This window comes from Miniopterus natalensis, chromosome 4 (genome assembly GCF_054644295.1).
Source record: "Miniopterus natalensis isolate mMinNat1 chromosome 4, mMinNat1.hap1, whole genome shotgun sequence".
Classification (NCBI taxonomy): Eukaryota; Metazoa; Chordata; class Mammalia; order Chiroptera; family Miniopteridae; genus Miniopterus; species Miniopterus natalensis.
Window position 1 is genome coordinate 59,347,838 of NC_142084.1, and position 16,900 is coordinate 59,364,737.

Sequence of the window (16,900 nt, forward strand, 5' to 3'; positions counted from 1 at the left end):
CTCCAAGACCTCCTAGACGATTGAGTAGCTTTTCCCAGGGCAGAGATGTGAGCAGAGGGGACACATCAGGCACAGGTAGCTCTTTTCCATCCTGACTTTGTCATACCATCTTCGTGTTTGAAGTGTCCTCTGCCTGGGAAATGCCTGTGTTCAAGGCCTGCCTCAGAGTAAAATCACCCTCACGAAGGTATTCTAGGCCTGTCCTGTTGATCCCTTGCTTTTGAAATGTCCATTCTAATGTCTGTCCTTTTTCTTGACAGTTTAGTTATTTACATAGATGTCCTTCCCACAAACTAGACTGCCAGTCTGTCGAGAGCAAAGCCTGAGTCTTTCCTTTTTTTTTTCATTAATTTTTTTCCATTAATTTTCTTTTAGAGAAAGTGAAAGGTGAAAGGGAGGGGGAGAGACAGAGAGAGAGAAACGTTGACATGAGAGAGACACACTGATTGGTTGCCTCCTGCATGTGCCCCGACTGGGCCAGGGATGGAGCCTGCAGCGGAGGTGCGTGCCCTTGGCCGGAAGGGAACCCGAGACCCTTCAGTCCATGGGCCGATGCTCTAACCACTGAGAAAACCCGCCAGGGCACCTGTGTCTTTCTGATCTTTGTGTTCTCCACGGAGCTTATTTGACAGTGACTTGCAGCCCCAGTTGCCTTCTTCATGTAGGGCGGTGTTTGGGGGAAATTTGAAATATACAAAGTAGAGAGGATCCTGTGGTAAATCTCTATGTACCCGTTACCTAGCTTCGATAAAAATGAACATGTGGCCAGTCTTGTATGTCTAGACCCCACTCTCATTAGCCTGTCCCTTTCAGACACTTCTATTGGAGAAGTATCTTCATGTGATTCCTGTTGTCCAAGTTGGTACCTGGCAGCCACCACTACCTAGCACTCCCCAGGGGGAAGCACCGCAATGTTCCTGGTGCCTGGACAGGAAGAGTAGGTGTGGTCCACATATTGTCATTACCCTCACAGCCCACTCAGACTTGATCTGATCTTATTTTTGACATCGTTTTTAGCCATTCCCGGCGTATCTAATTATTCTCTTTCCTGGTTCACATTTTATCTGAATGGGGGTCTGGTAGCATCTTTATGAAACATGTTGCCTGATTAAGAAGTGGCCATTGAGTGTGAGTGACGGTGACAGGAAATCTGTAAGGGGCAGACCTGAGGTTCTCAGTTTGGTAGCCCAGAGCCATGAAGTCAGGGCACCGGGAATCCCTATGGTCCACTGTGTTCCTTCATAGTCTCAGCCAATATGGGCCTATAATTCATTTCAGCTAATATTTTTTAAGCGGTTACTGGAATTTTCTAATTATTCTGAGTCATAAAGAAAAGCGTAAATTATGTTTCTTTGCTTTATTTAGGAGGGCAGGAGTTATATCATCTTAGAAAAGGTTTCATCCTGGGTGGTCATAGCTCCATCATTAGTAGGATTTTTATGTTTTTATGCTGTAAGGGGGAATGGTTTGTCCCAGCCTCATCTATTTTAAATAAAATCTAACTAAAGAATGTAAGTATTTTTAGTCCAAATTTAATAAACCTTTTTCTACCTTTACTAAGAGATATGCTCTGAATACCTTTCCATTTGTGGGGAATTCAGACAGTCTGGGGAAAATAAGCGTAACGATAGTGGCCCCTGCATTCAAGGACTCTGTGGTAGAGGAGCATACTTGCCGAAAATAACTCCATTGTCAAACTTCTGATTGCAGAGTAGGGAAATGGAGACTCCTATGAGGATGAACTGGAGGGGCTTTGAGAGAGGGAAGAGGTTATGTGCCCGGGGAGTTGAACGGAGACTCCTTCCAGGTCAAGGAATTGAGGGAGAGGCTGGAGGCCCTTGTCATGCAATTGCTGCCACCAGGGCGTCCTCTCTCTGTCCTTTGCCACTCACATTGCCTTTCTTACACGCAACTCTGACTCGAGCTCTTCCTGGCCCTAAATCCCCAGTGACTCCATGTTTGCAGGGTAAAGTGTGTATCCCTTAGCCTGTTCCTAGCCTTCCATCTCTAGCCTTATCTCCTACATTTCCTACTTAATTGCCTCTCCTCGGTTCCTCTTCTCAAATCATCACTGTTCCCTTACCTTCAGCAGAATGAGTCCCTCTAGCACTTTTCTCCCCAAAGCAGCTCAGGGCCTGATTGGTTACAGTGGTACTTTTGCAGTAAGCAGTGACTTTGTGCTCAGAACTCAGGTCACCCTCAACCGAACTGAGCCACTGGCTCTCCTCCCTTCAGTTAAGAGTTAGGTCTGCCCGGTAGGACGCAACACTTTGGCTGTCCAGCCTTAGTATCCCCAGACTGTCCGGGGAGTTTCAACATCATAGGAGCCTCAGACACCCAGAGACACCACAGGGAGGATCTGGAGTGCTCGGGACCCGAGAAAGGAGATAGGAAGATATGGAATCCCTGTTTCTCAGTGTTTAGATCGGTGACCATTTGTTTAGATTTGTTCCTGCTGCATAGGAACAAACTTCAACACCCAGTTTTCACTTCTCTTGTGAGAGAGGACCAGGAATGTTTGTTCTGCCAGGATGGACCCTCTTAGAGCGGCATTCTGAGGTCCTGACTGCTCCATCGGAGCAGGGAGACCGGGGAGGGGAGGGAGCTTGGTTGAGGGAGGAGAGGTGGTGGAGTCCTGGTTTCTTCAAGATAGTGATGTCAGCTCCACAGTCCCACTGCCCTTGTAAACTCAGTCGCTACTAAGTGAATTTCTGATTCCATCTCCTTCCCCTGACATCCCTTTTCCTTGTCCTGATGCTAATCACTTTTTAATTCTTCTTCTTTAATGTGACTTGAATGGGGTATCCACAAGTACCAAAGTCCTTTCTTGTGATGCTTGCACCCCGTGTTCAGGCTCCTACCCACACCTGCTCTGTTGCTGGCGTCTCATCAGGGATTTGCCTACATCAGTCTTCAAATATTTCTCCAGTCAGTTTGCCTTCCACCACCAGATCATTTTCCTCAACCTCCTGCTCTCTCAGCTCAGGCGCCCGTGGCGGTCCTGACCATGCTCCCTGGTTAGGTTAGTTTCAGATACCAAAACCTCTCTCCCTGTACCTTCCTGGTCCGTCTTATGCCCAGAATTGTGCCCCAGCCAGACTGGCTTCCTTACACCTCACGTCCTCTGACTACACTCTCCAGTCCTCCTTTTACACCATCAGTTTCCTGGGCCACTGAGGTGTGGTTTGCGTTCCGCCTCCTGCCTGAAGCCTCTCCTGATCTTTCCCGGCCCAGTAACTTCTCTCCAGACAGTCCTGTGACGCTTATGTGCACGGACACAGCCCTTGTGTCGCAGATGAGTGGGAGGAGAGCCTGCGGGTGTGTGACCCCCCCGTGCACATTACTGACTTCAGCCTGGGTCTGTGCTGCCACATTGGGGGTCGGGGGAGACACTTGGTCTGCTCCTCATTTCTTCGATTTCCTTGTATAGTGTGACGGTCCCTGTCCCTTGGCAGGCCTAGCTGGCAGTGACTTGTTAGAATTCCTGAAAGTCGATGGCCTCTCCAGTCTATCCGGTTGAAACCCTCTCTGGTTATCTCTGTTCTGCTCCTCTTGATCCCTGACGCCTAACTGCCTGTTCCCTTGTTTTCCTAGCCGGTGCCCCGCATCATGGTGCAGTCTGCCCTTCCCGATCCCAGGACGCCCAGGGCGGCGGCGGTGAGTTAGGGGTCCAGGGGTGGCATCCTTGCTGGTGGCTGCCCCACATACAGTGGGTGGGCCGATGCTGTAATTGTTGAGTCCACACCCGTGGTTGTTTTATTCTAGCATTCCCATTTTGATAATTAACCATAATATAGGCCACTGTCTTCTCCCTCTATATTTTCTCTGTTACACTTGCTATTTTCAACTTGTTAATCATATGATTGCTAAACTTTGAGGTGCTTGACTGCTAATGTCGTCTGCTGCTTTAATAGCCCACTGCCAGGCACAGGCGATTTCTATAAACAGAACAGTCTCCTTATTCTAAGTGTGTGCTTAATTTTCAGTTTTACATTTCATTCTGATCCACGTATCAGCGTGAAAAGACGAATGCTAAGCTGGGGAGAAAAGCAGCCTCTTACGATCTCCCGCAGATGAACAGCACTCCTCGGCTCATGAATAAATAGCAGGTCCCTTTTCTCCCACTGTGCGCCTGTTCTCTCAGGAAATGCTATTATCTTCATAGGAAAATTTTATTTATTGAAACAACAACAAAAGCCAAATCATTGGAAAGAAAATTCAGACCTCATGAATTCACTCCTTTGTAAGAGGCCCTTTTCAGTCCAGTGCCCTTGGCCTTCGTGAGTTTCACTGAAGATGTACCATGGTCCCCCCTCCCCGTGGATAGTGTTTATTATGTTGCTGAGGCAGGACTGGGGCCCCAGGCCAATGGGACACCTGGCCTGCCAGGGCCTCTGCAGCTTGGGGCAGCCTTGCTGCTCCTCACGGTGTTTTCTCAAGTCTAGGCTTTAGTGGCACTTGCTAGAAATGTCACTGGTGAGGGTAAAGCCCGAGGAGGGCAGACAGGCTTCCGCTCTCGGTATCAACAGCAGTCAAGTGGGAGTGGCCGCCTGCAGTGCAGACGCAGGGAATAGAATAGAAGAATCAGAGGCTGCTCCCTTGCTCAGCAGGAAGGAAAGCAGCAGTCAGCACTCCCCTCATCCCTCTCCCGGTCCGCCCTTGGGTCTCCTCTTCGCTGTGGCTGCGGATCTGACCTCAGCCCTGTGCTTTTCACTTACTGGTGGCTCTGGATAAATGCTTTAACCTCCCTGGGCCATGCTGTAAAGTGAATGTGATAATACTTTTTGGCCTACATCAAAGGATTCATGTGGAAGCAAGTAGGATAGTACCAGGGAAATCTAGGGCATGGACGCTAGTGTCACCTCCTCAGGACGGGACCTGGCGGGCCCTGAGCAGACAGCTGTCCATCAGGCAGTGATGGGGCCTCACCAGGAGGGCGCTAGGGACACGTGCTGTTTCAGGATCACAGCTATTGTTCAGACTCTGGACTTGTGTAATTTGTTCATGTATTCTCCCTGCCTGGTCAGTGATATTAAAAATAAAATAGAAAAGAATAAATAAAACATGTATAAGTGGCAAAAGAAAAATGATTGAAGGATTGCCTAATCTTTTAGAGTATTTATGCTGGTGACAGTTATTGATCTATTGGATTTAGTAAATTTTGCAACCTAGAGATCCATCACAAAAATGGGCTGTTAATCTCAGGAGGTGTCGTTAATTTCGTACCCTGAAAGTGTGCCTTGTGGGGAAAGGAGGGCCTCTGGAGACAGGAATATAAATGACGATTCACGTGAAAATGCGTGATTTATCAAACTGCTGAGTTAAGCCAAGTAACTGTAAGAGACTTATAGATCTCAGCTGTTTCCCCGTTCAAATAAATCCTGGATTTCAAATGGAAAATGGCCATTCCTGTAATATAAATAATCTTTCCGTAAATATTGGAAAACATATTTCTTTTTGTGAGCAGCACCCTCGCCACTGCCCTGACCCCATCCGCATTCCTGCTGTCTCTCTTACCCCTGTCATTGTGAATTGGGAATAGAAAGATAACCTGCCACCTTCTTCGGGTGGCTGAAGTTATCCACGAAAACACCCTACAAGCACCTCAGAAACAGTAGAGGCTGGATGAGCAGTGGCTGTCGTCATTCCCCCTGAGATGGGGCTTTGTGTGTGTCCCTGCCAGAGTGACTCAGAGCAGTGTGAGAGGGTGAAGCAGCCTCTGTGGCTCCGTCCTCCGCCGCTCCTCCCTGGGGGCTGGCTGCCGCTTGGCCCGTGTCTCCTGGGATCAGAGGGCCTCCAGACAGGGGACCAGCCTTCAGCAGCGACACAGCCTGCAGGCAGCCCGTCTCTCCTCCTCCACTGCTTTTCCGCCAGGAGCAGCCAGTCATCGGCAGGCCCAGAGTCAGTTCCTTGAGCCCGAGCTGGTGAAGCACTTTCAGGTCCTCCAGTGACATCATCATTTCAGTTGTGCAGCAGAAAGGGTTCTTCTGGCCTCTAGCGATTCTCAGTCTTCCTGGGAAGTGGGCGGGCAGGGAATCTGTTTCCACGGGAGCAAAGTTCTTAGCCTGAGTTCAGGTAAACGGGGGGGGGGGGGGGGGGGGGGGGGAGCACTGGGGGGATGAGAGAATGGAGATTTTGGTGTGCACCTACTGTGTGCCACGCTCTGTGGTGAGGTCTAGCCTGCCTTGTACCATACCCCAGGGGGCAGCCCCATATGTGTTGTTTCCCTTACCACCAACTGGGTGTCCAAGGATTCAACCCTATCCTGACACTGTCTGCCTGAGCGTCAGATCCCTCAGGCTAAGGGTTCAGCCCCACCAGACTGCCCTCCACTTCAGACACCAGTCTCAGGTCCAGGTGGTCACCTGTGCTGCTGACTGTCTATAAATTGAGGTTCCCATGATCCCCTCCTTGGGTTTGATTAACTTGCTAGAGCGAGTGGTCCACAAAACTCAGAGAAACATTTTACTTATTAGATTATTAGTTTATTATAAAAGGATGTAACTCAGGCATAGCCAGGTGGAAGAGATACGGAGGACAAGGTATGGGGAAGAGGTGAGAAACTTCCACACTCTCCCCGGAGGAGCACAACACTCCTCACACCTCCATGTGTTCACCACCCCCAGAAACTCTCCAAAACTGTCCTTTTGGGTTTTAAGGAGGTTTCATTGCATAGGGATGGTTGATTAAATCATTGGCCACTGGTGATTGGCGATTGATTCTGCCTCTAGCCCCTTTCCGCTCCCCAGAAATCAGGGGGTGGGACTGATAGTTCCAACCCTCTAAACATGGTGGGTTCCCCTGGCAGCCAGCCCCCATCCTTAGGGGATTTCTAAAAGCCACTTTATTAACATATGCTCAGGAGTTGTTGGAGGAGGCTTGTTCTGAATATCAAGATACCTTTATTGCTCTTATGGCTTAGAAAATTCTGAGGGTTTTAGAAAGAGCTCTGTGCCAGAAATGGGGACAAAGACCAAGTACATGCTGCTTATTATAAATCACAGGACCACAGGCATCTTAGAACCTCTATATAGAAGGTGAGGAGGTGGAAGGGGCAGGTCCCAGGGTGTTGGCTGAGCTCTCAGCGTGTGCAGAGCACAGGGCCCTCGGGTCAAGTGCATGAAGAGCAGTCACACGAGGTGCGTGGTGGAGCTAATACTGGAGCCAAGCTGTCCTCCTGCCCCGCAGTGCCCGCCCTCTCGCCATCAGAGCTCTGAGGCTTCAACTGACGACACAGCCTCGCTCTCTGGCGATGCACAGCTAACCCTGAATTCTAACCGGCTGCACTTCCCCTTTCCTGCTGCAGGCTCAGCAGGAGAGCACGGGAGTGAGTGTGGCCTCGGATGTGACAGTGCAGACTGCCCCTGTGGCCAAGACCCACGACAAGCTGACTCAAGTGCCTTCGCCTCAATGTGCGGTCGCTAACACCCAGGTCCCCGAAGTGCAGGACGGGCCGCCCAGCCCCCTGAGCGAGGCCTCCAGCGGGTACTTCTCTCACAGCGTCTCCACCGCCACGCTGTCTGATGCCTTCGCCCCGGGCCTGGATGCTGCGGCCCCGGCGGGGGGGCAGGTGCCCGGCTCACCCCCTCCTGTCCCCTGCCACACCGAGCCCCCGTTTCCACCTGCCGCCCCTGGCGCAGACAGCGCCCTCCCTGCCTCGCTGGAGGGCGAGAGCGGCCTTCTGTCACCACCTGTCCCAGCAGAGCAGACTCCGCGGAGTGACGTCTACAGTGCGGCCCAGGCTGAGGGAGCGGTTTCCTCAGAGAAGCAGAGTGAAGCAGCAGGCGCTTCACGCGCTCCTCCTCCCGCTTCTGCCCCCCAGGAGTCTCCCAGCCCGCAGAGCAGAGGTGATGGTTCCCCGGCCACCAAGCCGCTAGGAAAAACCAAGGACCAGGCCAAGCCAGCCACCAGCTTAGAGCTGGATGTCCCCAAACCACAGCTGGTGCCTGAGCTCCTGTGCCAGTCGCCTTCTCCAGCATCCCCGTTCAGAATCCGGAAGGTGCGAACCTCGGAGCTGAAGTCGTTCACGCGAATGCTTGGCGGGGACCCCGGCTGCCCCTCTGGTGCTGAGGAGGACCTGCTGGCCTCGGGAGGGCTGGGTGACGGCAGCTCTGGAGGACAGGCCCTGGAGAAGCTGGAAGTGTCCTCCGATTCTGAAGAAGCCAGTGAAGTCCCAGAGTGGCTCCGAGAGGGAGAATATGTCACCGTTGGCACCAACAAAATGGGCATCGTGAGATACATCGGGCCCACGGACTTTCAGGAAGGGACATGGATTGGAGTGGAGCTAGACTTGCCCTCAGGTAAGTGCTGCTCAGGACCAGTCCGAGCACTGGAGGCAGCTGAACGCGCTACTGTGTGTGCCCTGCCCCTGCCCTGCCCCTGCCCCTGCCCTGCCCCTGCCCCTGCCCCTGCCCCGCCCCTGCCCCTGCCCCTGCTCCTGCCCCGCCCCTGCCCCTGCCCCGCCGGAAGCTGGCTGTGTGCCCTGAGCACGTCATTCCATCTCTGAGCCTCGCGAGTCACCACTTTTCAAAAGGAGGACTTTTCTTCTAGCTGAACTTTCCAAGAGCATTTTAAGAGTCAGGCTCTCTTTTTTTAGTTTCTCAGAAACCTAAGGCATTAATTGAAAGCTACTACAAATCTGGTAATGAATTTAAATGCCATTATTCTTTCTTTAGTCACAGAAGCATTTGCAGCTGAACTGTAGCAGTAGCTGCACCTGCCGTGTGGGCTCACGTCGCCCTTACTGAGCCCCGTGGATGCCCAGTGGTTCCTAAGACATTCCAGGACTCCTGGGCCCACTATTGATACCAGGTGACACAGTGATGGAAGACCCACTGCAGGCTGGCCGGTCTCTGAGGACTTATTCTAGCGGCACAGCTTACAGCAAATGGAGCCTCGTTTTCAGAAAACTGGGCAGGGTTTAAGGAAGTAATTTGTTCTTCAGATGTTTTATTAAAACATCTCTATTGTGAGAAAATTTACGCAGCATAAAATCTCCGTTTCCAGTGTACAATTCGGTAGTTCTTTGTGTATTTACCAAGTTGTTCACCCATTTCCATCACCTAATTTTAGAGTAGGTTCATCACCCCCAAAAAGCCGCATGTCCATTAGCAAGACACAGCCCGCCCGCAAACCCTAGGTAACCATTCATCTGCTTCTTGTCTCTCTAAATTCATATGAAATGTTTTAAGTCTGGACTTTCACGTAAGTGGAATCCCAAAAAATGTGGGCTTTTGTGTCTGGCTTATTTCACTGAGCACAGTGTTTTCAAGGTTTACCCAGTTGGACCATGTTATTCCTTTTTGTGGCCAAAAATTATCCCATTGTATGGACAGCCCCCAGTTCATCATTTGTCAGTTGATAGTCATGTGGGTTGTTTCCACTTTTTGGCTTTTGTGAATAATGCTGCTGGGAATATTCCTGTATAAATTTTTGTGTGGACACACATTTTCACCTGTCTTGAGGAGATCCCACGAGTTAACTCTGTGTTTAAAATTTTGAGGACTGCCAGACTGATTTCCATTCTCCCTTCCTCCCAGCAGTGTACGTGGGTCCAGGGTCAGGAGTCAGGGGTCAGGCAGCCTCTCTCTTAGGTGAGGGTTGGGAGCGGTAGAGATGGGTTTCTAGGAGAGCTGGTGTGGACCGTAGGTGAGGCTGCTGAATAGAGCGGGAGGAGCTCTCCTGGGTGGGAACGAGGGGAGAGTTGGGGGTGGGGGTGGTTTGCTCTGGCACAAACCTGCCCCACACGGACCCTTGTCTCTGGGACCCTCAGCCCAGCTGTGAAGTCACTCATTGTCTTTAAAAATAATTTTGGCAAAGAATATCATGAATTGAAAGTTGTTCTAGAAGATTATTGTAGCACAGGTTGGAATATTCTTTCAGCTCCATTTCTGCTGAAATGCAAATGGGAATTGGGAAAGAACTTTCTATTTGCAGTTAAACTTAAGAATTAAAGGGAGATTAGCAAATAGATGAATGCATCCCACAAATAAATATTATGCACCTACTGTGTTTCAGTCACTGTCCTGGATTCTGAGGATACCTTCCTGAGCAGAACAAAGTCCCTGGTTTTACTGGACTTTTAGGAGGGAGACAATTATCAAATAAACAAATAAAATTTGATAGTAATAAGTACTATGAAGAAAATAAAATAGGCTAAGCAGATAGAGGATGGGGGGTGTGGGAACATTTTTAGTAATACTGAGGGAAGCGAAAACATGAGTGATGTAAGGGAGGAAGCTGAGCCTGGGCAGCAACAGGCCAGGGGCACTGCTGGTCCAAGCGCCTCACAGGGACCAGCTCGCTGCATTTGAAGGGCAGCCCGAAGCCCGGCGAGGAGACTGGAGAGGTGGAGAGCAGACTGGGACGAAGCGTGGGAGCAGGAAGGCCAGGCGGGAGGCTGTTGCCGATGTCCAGGCGGGATGCGTGGTACAGTCAGGAAAAGTAGGACGGGAAGCCCCAGGGATGGTGGAGTATCAGGGGTAGGAAGGGGTCAGGCTGACACCTGCGTGTGGCCTGAGACCAGGGTCATGCCCCGAGGGAGCGCCTGGAAGCAGGTGAGGGAGGAACCGGGGTGGGAGGAACCAGAGTTCTGCGGGCAGGGGGAGCTGGTGGTGCGGGTCAGACCTTCCAGTGGAGACATGTCAGAGGGGCCATTCTGGGCCTGGAGACAAGCTCAGAGGAGCAGTGAGATGGCAGGTGGGAGTGTCACCCAGGAGCCCAGCGATGACAGTGGCCAGAGGGTGAGAGGTGATGCTTGTGGACACCGCGTTGTTGGGGGTGGGGAGGCTGGCTGGAGCCGGATAGAGAGAGAAGGGCAGGTTAGGATGTGCCGACAGCGAGCACAGAAAATTCTTCATTGTTTTTGATGCAAAGATCGGGTTCCCCACCCACCCATCACCGTGGGGTGTTGACACTGAGGGACCGCGCGCCTGAGGCCTCGGGTCCCCAGGTAGCGCGGCCCCGCCCAGGGGGCCATCCGCGGGGGGTGGGGGGCCCGCCGGGGCCCGGGCTGCGCCCCGGGCCGCCCATACAGCTTCTCCTCCTTCCCCGCAGGCAAGAACGACGGCTCCATCGGCGGGAAGCAGTACTTCAGGTGCAACCCCGGCTACGGGCTGCTGGTGAGGCCGGGCCGCGTGCGCAGGGCGGCGGGCGCGGGCCGGCGGCGCAGCGCGGGGCTCAGGCTGCAGGGCGCCCCCGAGCCCCGCAGGAGCAGCCCCCTCTCCGGCTCCGCCACCAACCTGGCCTCCCTGACGGCGGCTCTGGCCAAGGCCGAGGGCCCCGAGGCGCTGCGGGTGGACAGGAGCCCCAAGAACCCCGAGGGACGGAAGTCCTGGGCCAGCTGAGCCCCGCGGCCCGGGCGCTGACAGCGGGGCGCAGACAGGTCACCTCATAGCCCCTGCCTTGGGGGAGCAGAGCGCGAAGGCTTTTTGCAGGTTGCAGGGCTGGTGAACCCCCCTTTTCTCCCAGGACTCTGGAAGCGTCATTCCTTCCTCTGCCGGGAGGAGGCCTGTCCTCAGGGTAGCGGGTTGAAGGTCCTAGGAGCCCAGAGTGGCCCTGGCTTGTGGGGGGAGGCCCTGGGGGCACAGGCCGGGCCATCTCTGTCACCAGGTCACGGGCTCTTCCCACCTGGGGCTGTTGCCCTTGTTCTGTTCTGGCGACTCCATTAACCTCTTAATTTAAAGAATAACCCTGACTAGTGCCTTTCCTTCTGCAGAGGCAGGGCCTCACCCAGGCCGGGCCGGGCCCACCCGCCCCCAGTGCTACATGGATCCTCAGGCTCCTTGCACCCCCCTCTGCCCCAAATCCCCACACAAGTACCACCAGAAGTGCCTCCAGTTGGCCTCCTGGGCTTCTGGCCCCAGGTCCCGTGTGACCCAGACTCGCAGGGCCTGCCCCGCTCCCCTTTCCCTCACCCTCCACAGATTTCCTTAGTTTTCTCTGTGGGTGTTTTACCTGGGAAGTTTTTTCTCTTTGCCATTTATTCCCTTAACAGAGTGTTTGGAATATATTTATTTATATTTATTTTTCAAAATCCGAAATTATTCGCGAGTCACAATCGTCTGCTCAGTGCAAGTGCAGCCTCTGTGGCCTGGGAGCTGCCAGCCTCCTGCCTGGGGCCGGGTCCCCAGAGGGGCCAGGGTGACCCCTCTAATAAAGACACAAGTGGCCTTACTCTGAAAGACAGTGGCAACTCAGAATTATGTGCTTCTGCGTCTGAAGACAGAGGCATCTTCACCTTATTTGGTGCAATTCTGGTTTCTGGGAAGGTCCTTAGACCAGTTTAATTTTTTGGTAATTCAAACTTGACACCCTGACTCCCTGACTAAACCTGGGCCTTTGGATGGGGCGTAGCTCCACCGTTCCCGTGACTGGGCCCTGGCAGAGCCAGAGACTGGGGGTCCAGCCTAGACAGCCTCCTGCCAGAATACCCGGTCCCGGAGCCCTGCTGTGGAAGCAGGAAGAGGGAGATGCCTGGCAGCCTGGGGAGGTGTGGGCCCCTAGGGAGAGCGGGGCTCCTGGTCCTTCCAAAGGGGGATCCCAGGGACCAGTGGTGACTGTCAGCCAGCTCCCTCTCACCCCAGCCTCTGGTTGGGTTTGCACACAGCACTCCCAGCTGCCTGTTTCTATTTCTCACATTTAGACTATTTAAAAACAACCAGAAAGCTTTTTTGAAAAAAAGTCTCCCGGCCCTGGCCAGTTTGGCTTAGTGGCTAGAGCATTCAGAAGGGTCTCGGATTCAGTTCTCTCTCAAGAGCATGTACCTCGGTTGCAGGCTCGATCCCTGGCCCCAGTCGGGGTGTGTACAGGAGGCAACCAATTGATGTGTCTCTCACATTGATGTTTCTCTCTCTCTCTCTCTGAAAAGCAATGGAAAAATATCCTCGGGTAAGGATTAAAAAAAGTCTCTAGTTCTCTAGGGATTTGAAGCCCCTCGTGAGTAGTAGTGCCAGGTTTCCTGCCCCTGGGCGGGCTGCTCAGAGCCCCCACGGGGATGGCCACGGGGCACAGCTGCACACGTTCAGGCCCCACGGGGAAGGGGCGAGGATTGATTAGCTCCTAGTAATTCCACGTGGGGATGCTGGGCCCGACCTCGGGCCCACCTCCTACCCATCAGCTGTCGGCCACGTGAAGCTGCCCCTCCCACCCTCCCCGTGGCCCCTGCAGTTGGATAAACTGTAGGATGGAATGGAATTGCGCACAGCTGTCTAGTGCCAGGCCAGGCCCCAGTCTCACCCTGGCGTCTGCTGGCTCTCAACAGACCTTAGCAGGCCCAGAGCTGCCCCTGCCACGAGTCACTCCTCCCCCATGTTAACAGAAGGGGCCAGGGCCAGGAGGTCAGGAGCACGTGCGCCCCTCATTTAGCTTTATCCCAGCACATAATCCTAGTTCTAGAACTGGAAGGGACCTTCTCGTAGGGAACAGGCTAAACCAAGGAAAGGTCGGTGACTTTTCCATTTACAGAAGCTCCAGCTTCTGAGTCCCAGCCTGGGCTCTCTCACTGTCCCCACGAAGCAGACTGCCAATCCCTCAGATCACCGTGGCCTCACCTGGCCCTCTCCCAGCACAAGGCGCTCACTGCCCACACCCAGGTTTTAGTCATTTAACCCACTGCTCTCTTAACTGGGACCTGCTGCCCCAGCCCCAGCAGACGCCTGGCCGGCTCTCCCTGGCTCGGTCTCTCTGGGTCTCCCTGGTGGGGCTTCAAGCAGTCAGCTCTCCCGGGACCACTGCCTTCAGCGTCCTGTCCTTGTCCACACGTCACCCTGGCCTGGGAGGTAGGTGTCTTTCTGTTTCTCTAGTCCCAGCAACCAGACACAAGGGCACCAGGGCCGGTGGTTTGCCTTCCCTGGTCTGCTTCCCACAGGGCGGTGCGGGCCTGCGGGCACCCAGGTCTGCAGCTCACCCTGCCAGGCAGCCCGCTGTGCCCTCCCGTCTGCAGCTGGGCCTGTGTCCCAAGTGGAGGGCTCTCGGTTCTGTGCTCCACTTTTCTCCTTAGACTCGAGCACAGTTGTTAAAAGTGTTTTTTAGTGAGGGGTTTCTCTGTGTCACCTGTGTTGTCTGCTGATGGAGGTGCCAGCATCCCTCCCTCTATCTGGGCAGAGATGACCACCTATAGGCAGACTGCCGTGCACTGAGCTCGCTGGAGGGAAGACACTGTAGGTGGTGGGTGTTTGGGATCCTTACCTACTTGGCGAAGTACTTACTGGAGCCTGTCTGCTCTGTAACATGGTGGCCACAACCTCCCAGAACTGTCTTGGGAAGGTCTGGGGAGGAGGGGTGCCGTGCTTCCTCTTTATCATTCGGTTTAACTAACATGGGAGAGACTGTAACAGAATTATTGACTCGAGTGGGGTTTTATTAGCTGAAGCTCAAAACAGTGGGGAGAGCCTTGGGTTCAGGTCAGCCCTGTTACCCGAAGAGGCTTCAGGACTACTCTCTCCTCCCAAACTCAGTTTCTTGTGCCTGAGGTTCTGTACGGGTCCTGCCCCCAACTCGAACCCTCCCCGGAGCAGTGTTTCCTTGGCGCCCATGGGGTCCCCTTGGCCTCGCGTTGAATGAAGCTCCCTGAGACTGAGCAGCTGACTGGAGCGGCGGCAGACCGCTGGGTTCACAGCTCTCGGCTTTGGTGTGTCGAGGCATTTGCCCCACTGTGGAAAAGCAGTTGTCTCTCTCAGGAGAAAGCGCTGCCCTGTGGCGCTCAGCCTGCCTTGGGTTTTCAGAACGAAGAACAGGCGTGTTGGGGGCTATCCTGGTAGGCATTAGACGTCGGTCCCACTGGTGCCCTTGGAGAGCTGTCACTGTGCAGGGAGGTGGGCACGTTGGCCGTACTGGCTCCCCATTGTCAGAACCTAGTGTGGTCGTCCTGCTCTGGTGGGAGCTGTGCTGAGTCCTCAAGGGCACAGGGTTTGTGGTCCTGGTCCCCCCATGTTATTTGTGGATATTGGGCGGAAGGTGCAGCCTTGAGAGTGGTGCAAGGACCAGAGCCCGAGGGAGGGGCTCCGCTTCATCCGTTGTCTTTCTCACCTTACTAATAAGCAGACCTAATTTTAAATAAGGTGTCAGCATTAGGGTTCATGGTGCGGTTCCTAGCAGGCCCCAGGCTCTAGGATTTAGTGTGACAGCAGGAGGGGATGGCTGAGCCGCCCAGATGCTGGGGCCAGGTGAGGACGTGTCCAGCATTGCTGGGTGAGGCTGTGGGTGCTGCACGAACACCCCCAGGCAGACACTGGGTGGAACCTTCCTGGCCTCTGCAGGCCCCCCCGCCCCCCATGCACCGCCAGCCCTCACACCCCCAGGGGACTGAGGGCAGCGAGGGGCCTGTGTGTCTAGTGAGAGAATGAGCTGTGAACGGAAGCAACTGTTGAAGGGTCTGAAAGGCTTAGAAGGTATTTAGATGCCCCCTGACTTCCTTATATTGTCTCCTCCTGCCTTAAAATTCCCTGTATGCGAAACTGACAAGAAGTCCATGGGTATTTATTTTCCTGGCCTGAGGCCTGCCTGTCGTGCCTTACTGTGGGGACTGGGGGTGCAGCTTCTGTCTTGTGCCCAAACCACTGACTTGACTGTCCCTACAAGCACGTTTCTCTCCGCGAAGTCACCGTGCCTTCTGCTGGGCCGCCGACACTGTTTGTGCTGGGAGAGTCTTGGGAGGCCTTCTCTAAGTGGAGTTGTGTAAATATGATGGGTGCACATGTAAAGAAATGATTTTGGTGGGGAGTACATTGATTTAAAGAAAATCCAAAGACTGTGATGAATTGTAAAGACCTGATGGTTTGTATTGTATAATGAACTAAACCTCTGTAATTTTGTACCATACATGCCTTTCCTCCATAGGACCAGCTGCTTCCAAATAAAATCAGATGATTTCTTGCCTAAGTCTGAGGTCTTGTTGCTTTTCCCTCCCCTACCCTGATGTAGGGGTGTTCGGACTCATTCTAGATGGTTTCACAGGCAGTGGGTGGCCTGGTTCTGAGTGGCTGAGGTGGGACTTTTCACAATGGAGCCTGGAAGGTGGAGGTCCAGGGAAGCAGCAGGTCCCCAGCTCACCTCCCTGGCCCCTGTTCTATTTGCCATTTGGACTAAAGAACCAGGAAGGCCCAGTTGGTTCTGTGGACAGTCATACTCCTTAGTTCAGACTTCTTACGGGAGCTAAGAACCAATAGAAATTTTCTGGTGGCTTTAGACTCATTTCTGGGCTAACGGGGGCAGCTGGTCTGGGAGTGGAGGGATGGGGACAGGGATGTCCCAGCTCACAGGACATGCTCTACCACCTGCCTTGATCTGTGGAATTGGCCCCATGCCAGATCCCCCCATCTGGATAGGTGGGTTGACCTTTGAAGGTTCTGCAACAAAGTGTTTGGGGAAGGGAGGAACATTTTGGCTGTGGTCGCCCTCTGGGCAGGGTCTCCTCCTCGTAGGCTGCGGAGCTGATGTTAGTTGTTGGGGAGTGCTTGCCCGTGAGGCTAAACATCCTCAAGTCCTGGTGCCCAGCTCAGGTTCCCAGAAGCACTGAGGCCAGCAGCCCGGCCCCTCAGACCTGGGAAGGTGAGGAGGCCTCCTCTGAGATCCCCTGCAGGGCCTACTTATGGTCCCAGGGGCTCAGCCCAGCACCAACAAGGGACAACGCTGGCCCCATGCACGTTTCCACAAGGGCGCGGACTCTCTGGTGGCCCTGTGCAAAGCTGTTTTCCTTTCCTGTGTCAGTGAGTCACTCATCCTTCGTCTGATGTAAATATGGGGCTACAGCCACTTGGAGGGCTGATTGGAGGTGGCCATCAGAGCACAGCTCAGCAGGATTGTTTATATTCATAAGTGCCCAAGAGTTGTTCTCAGAGATGAGCACTGCCAAAGAATGACAGTAATCTGGCCGCCAGGAGCTGCCCTGCTCTGAGGCAGG

General features: G+C 53.6%; 1 protein-coding gene across 1 annotated transcript in view; it reads left to right on the top strand.

Moving 5' to 3' along the window:
• Nucleotides 1-15,879, top strand: part of KIF13B (kinesin family member 13B) — a 176,526-nt gene extending 160,647 nt beyond the window's left edge. The window contains exons 38-40 of the mRNA XM_087816562.1: nucleotides 3,595-3,657; nucleotides 7,307-8,300; nucleotides 11,056-15,879. Of these exons, the coding sequence (XP_087672688.1) occupies nucleotides 3,595-3,657; nucleotides 7,307-8,300; nucleotides 11,056-11,345 (1,347 nt within the window). The 3' untranslated portion in view covers nucleotides 11,346-15,879. The remainder of the gene's footprint in view (nucleotides 1-3,594; nucleotides 3,658-7,306; nucleotides 8,301-11,055) is intronic.
• The last annotated feature ends 1,021 nt before the right edge of the window (nucleotides 15,880-16,900 follow it).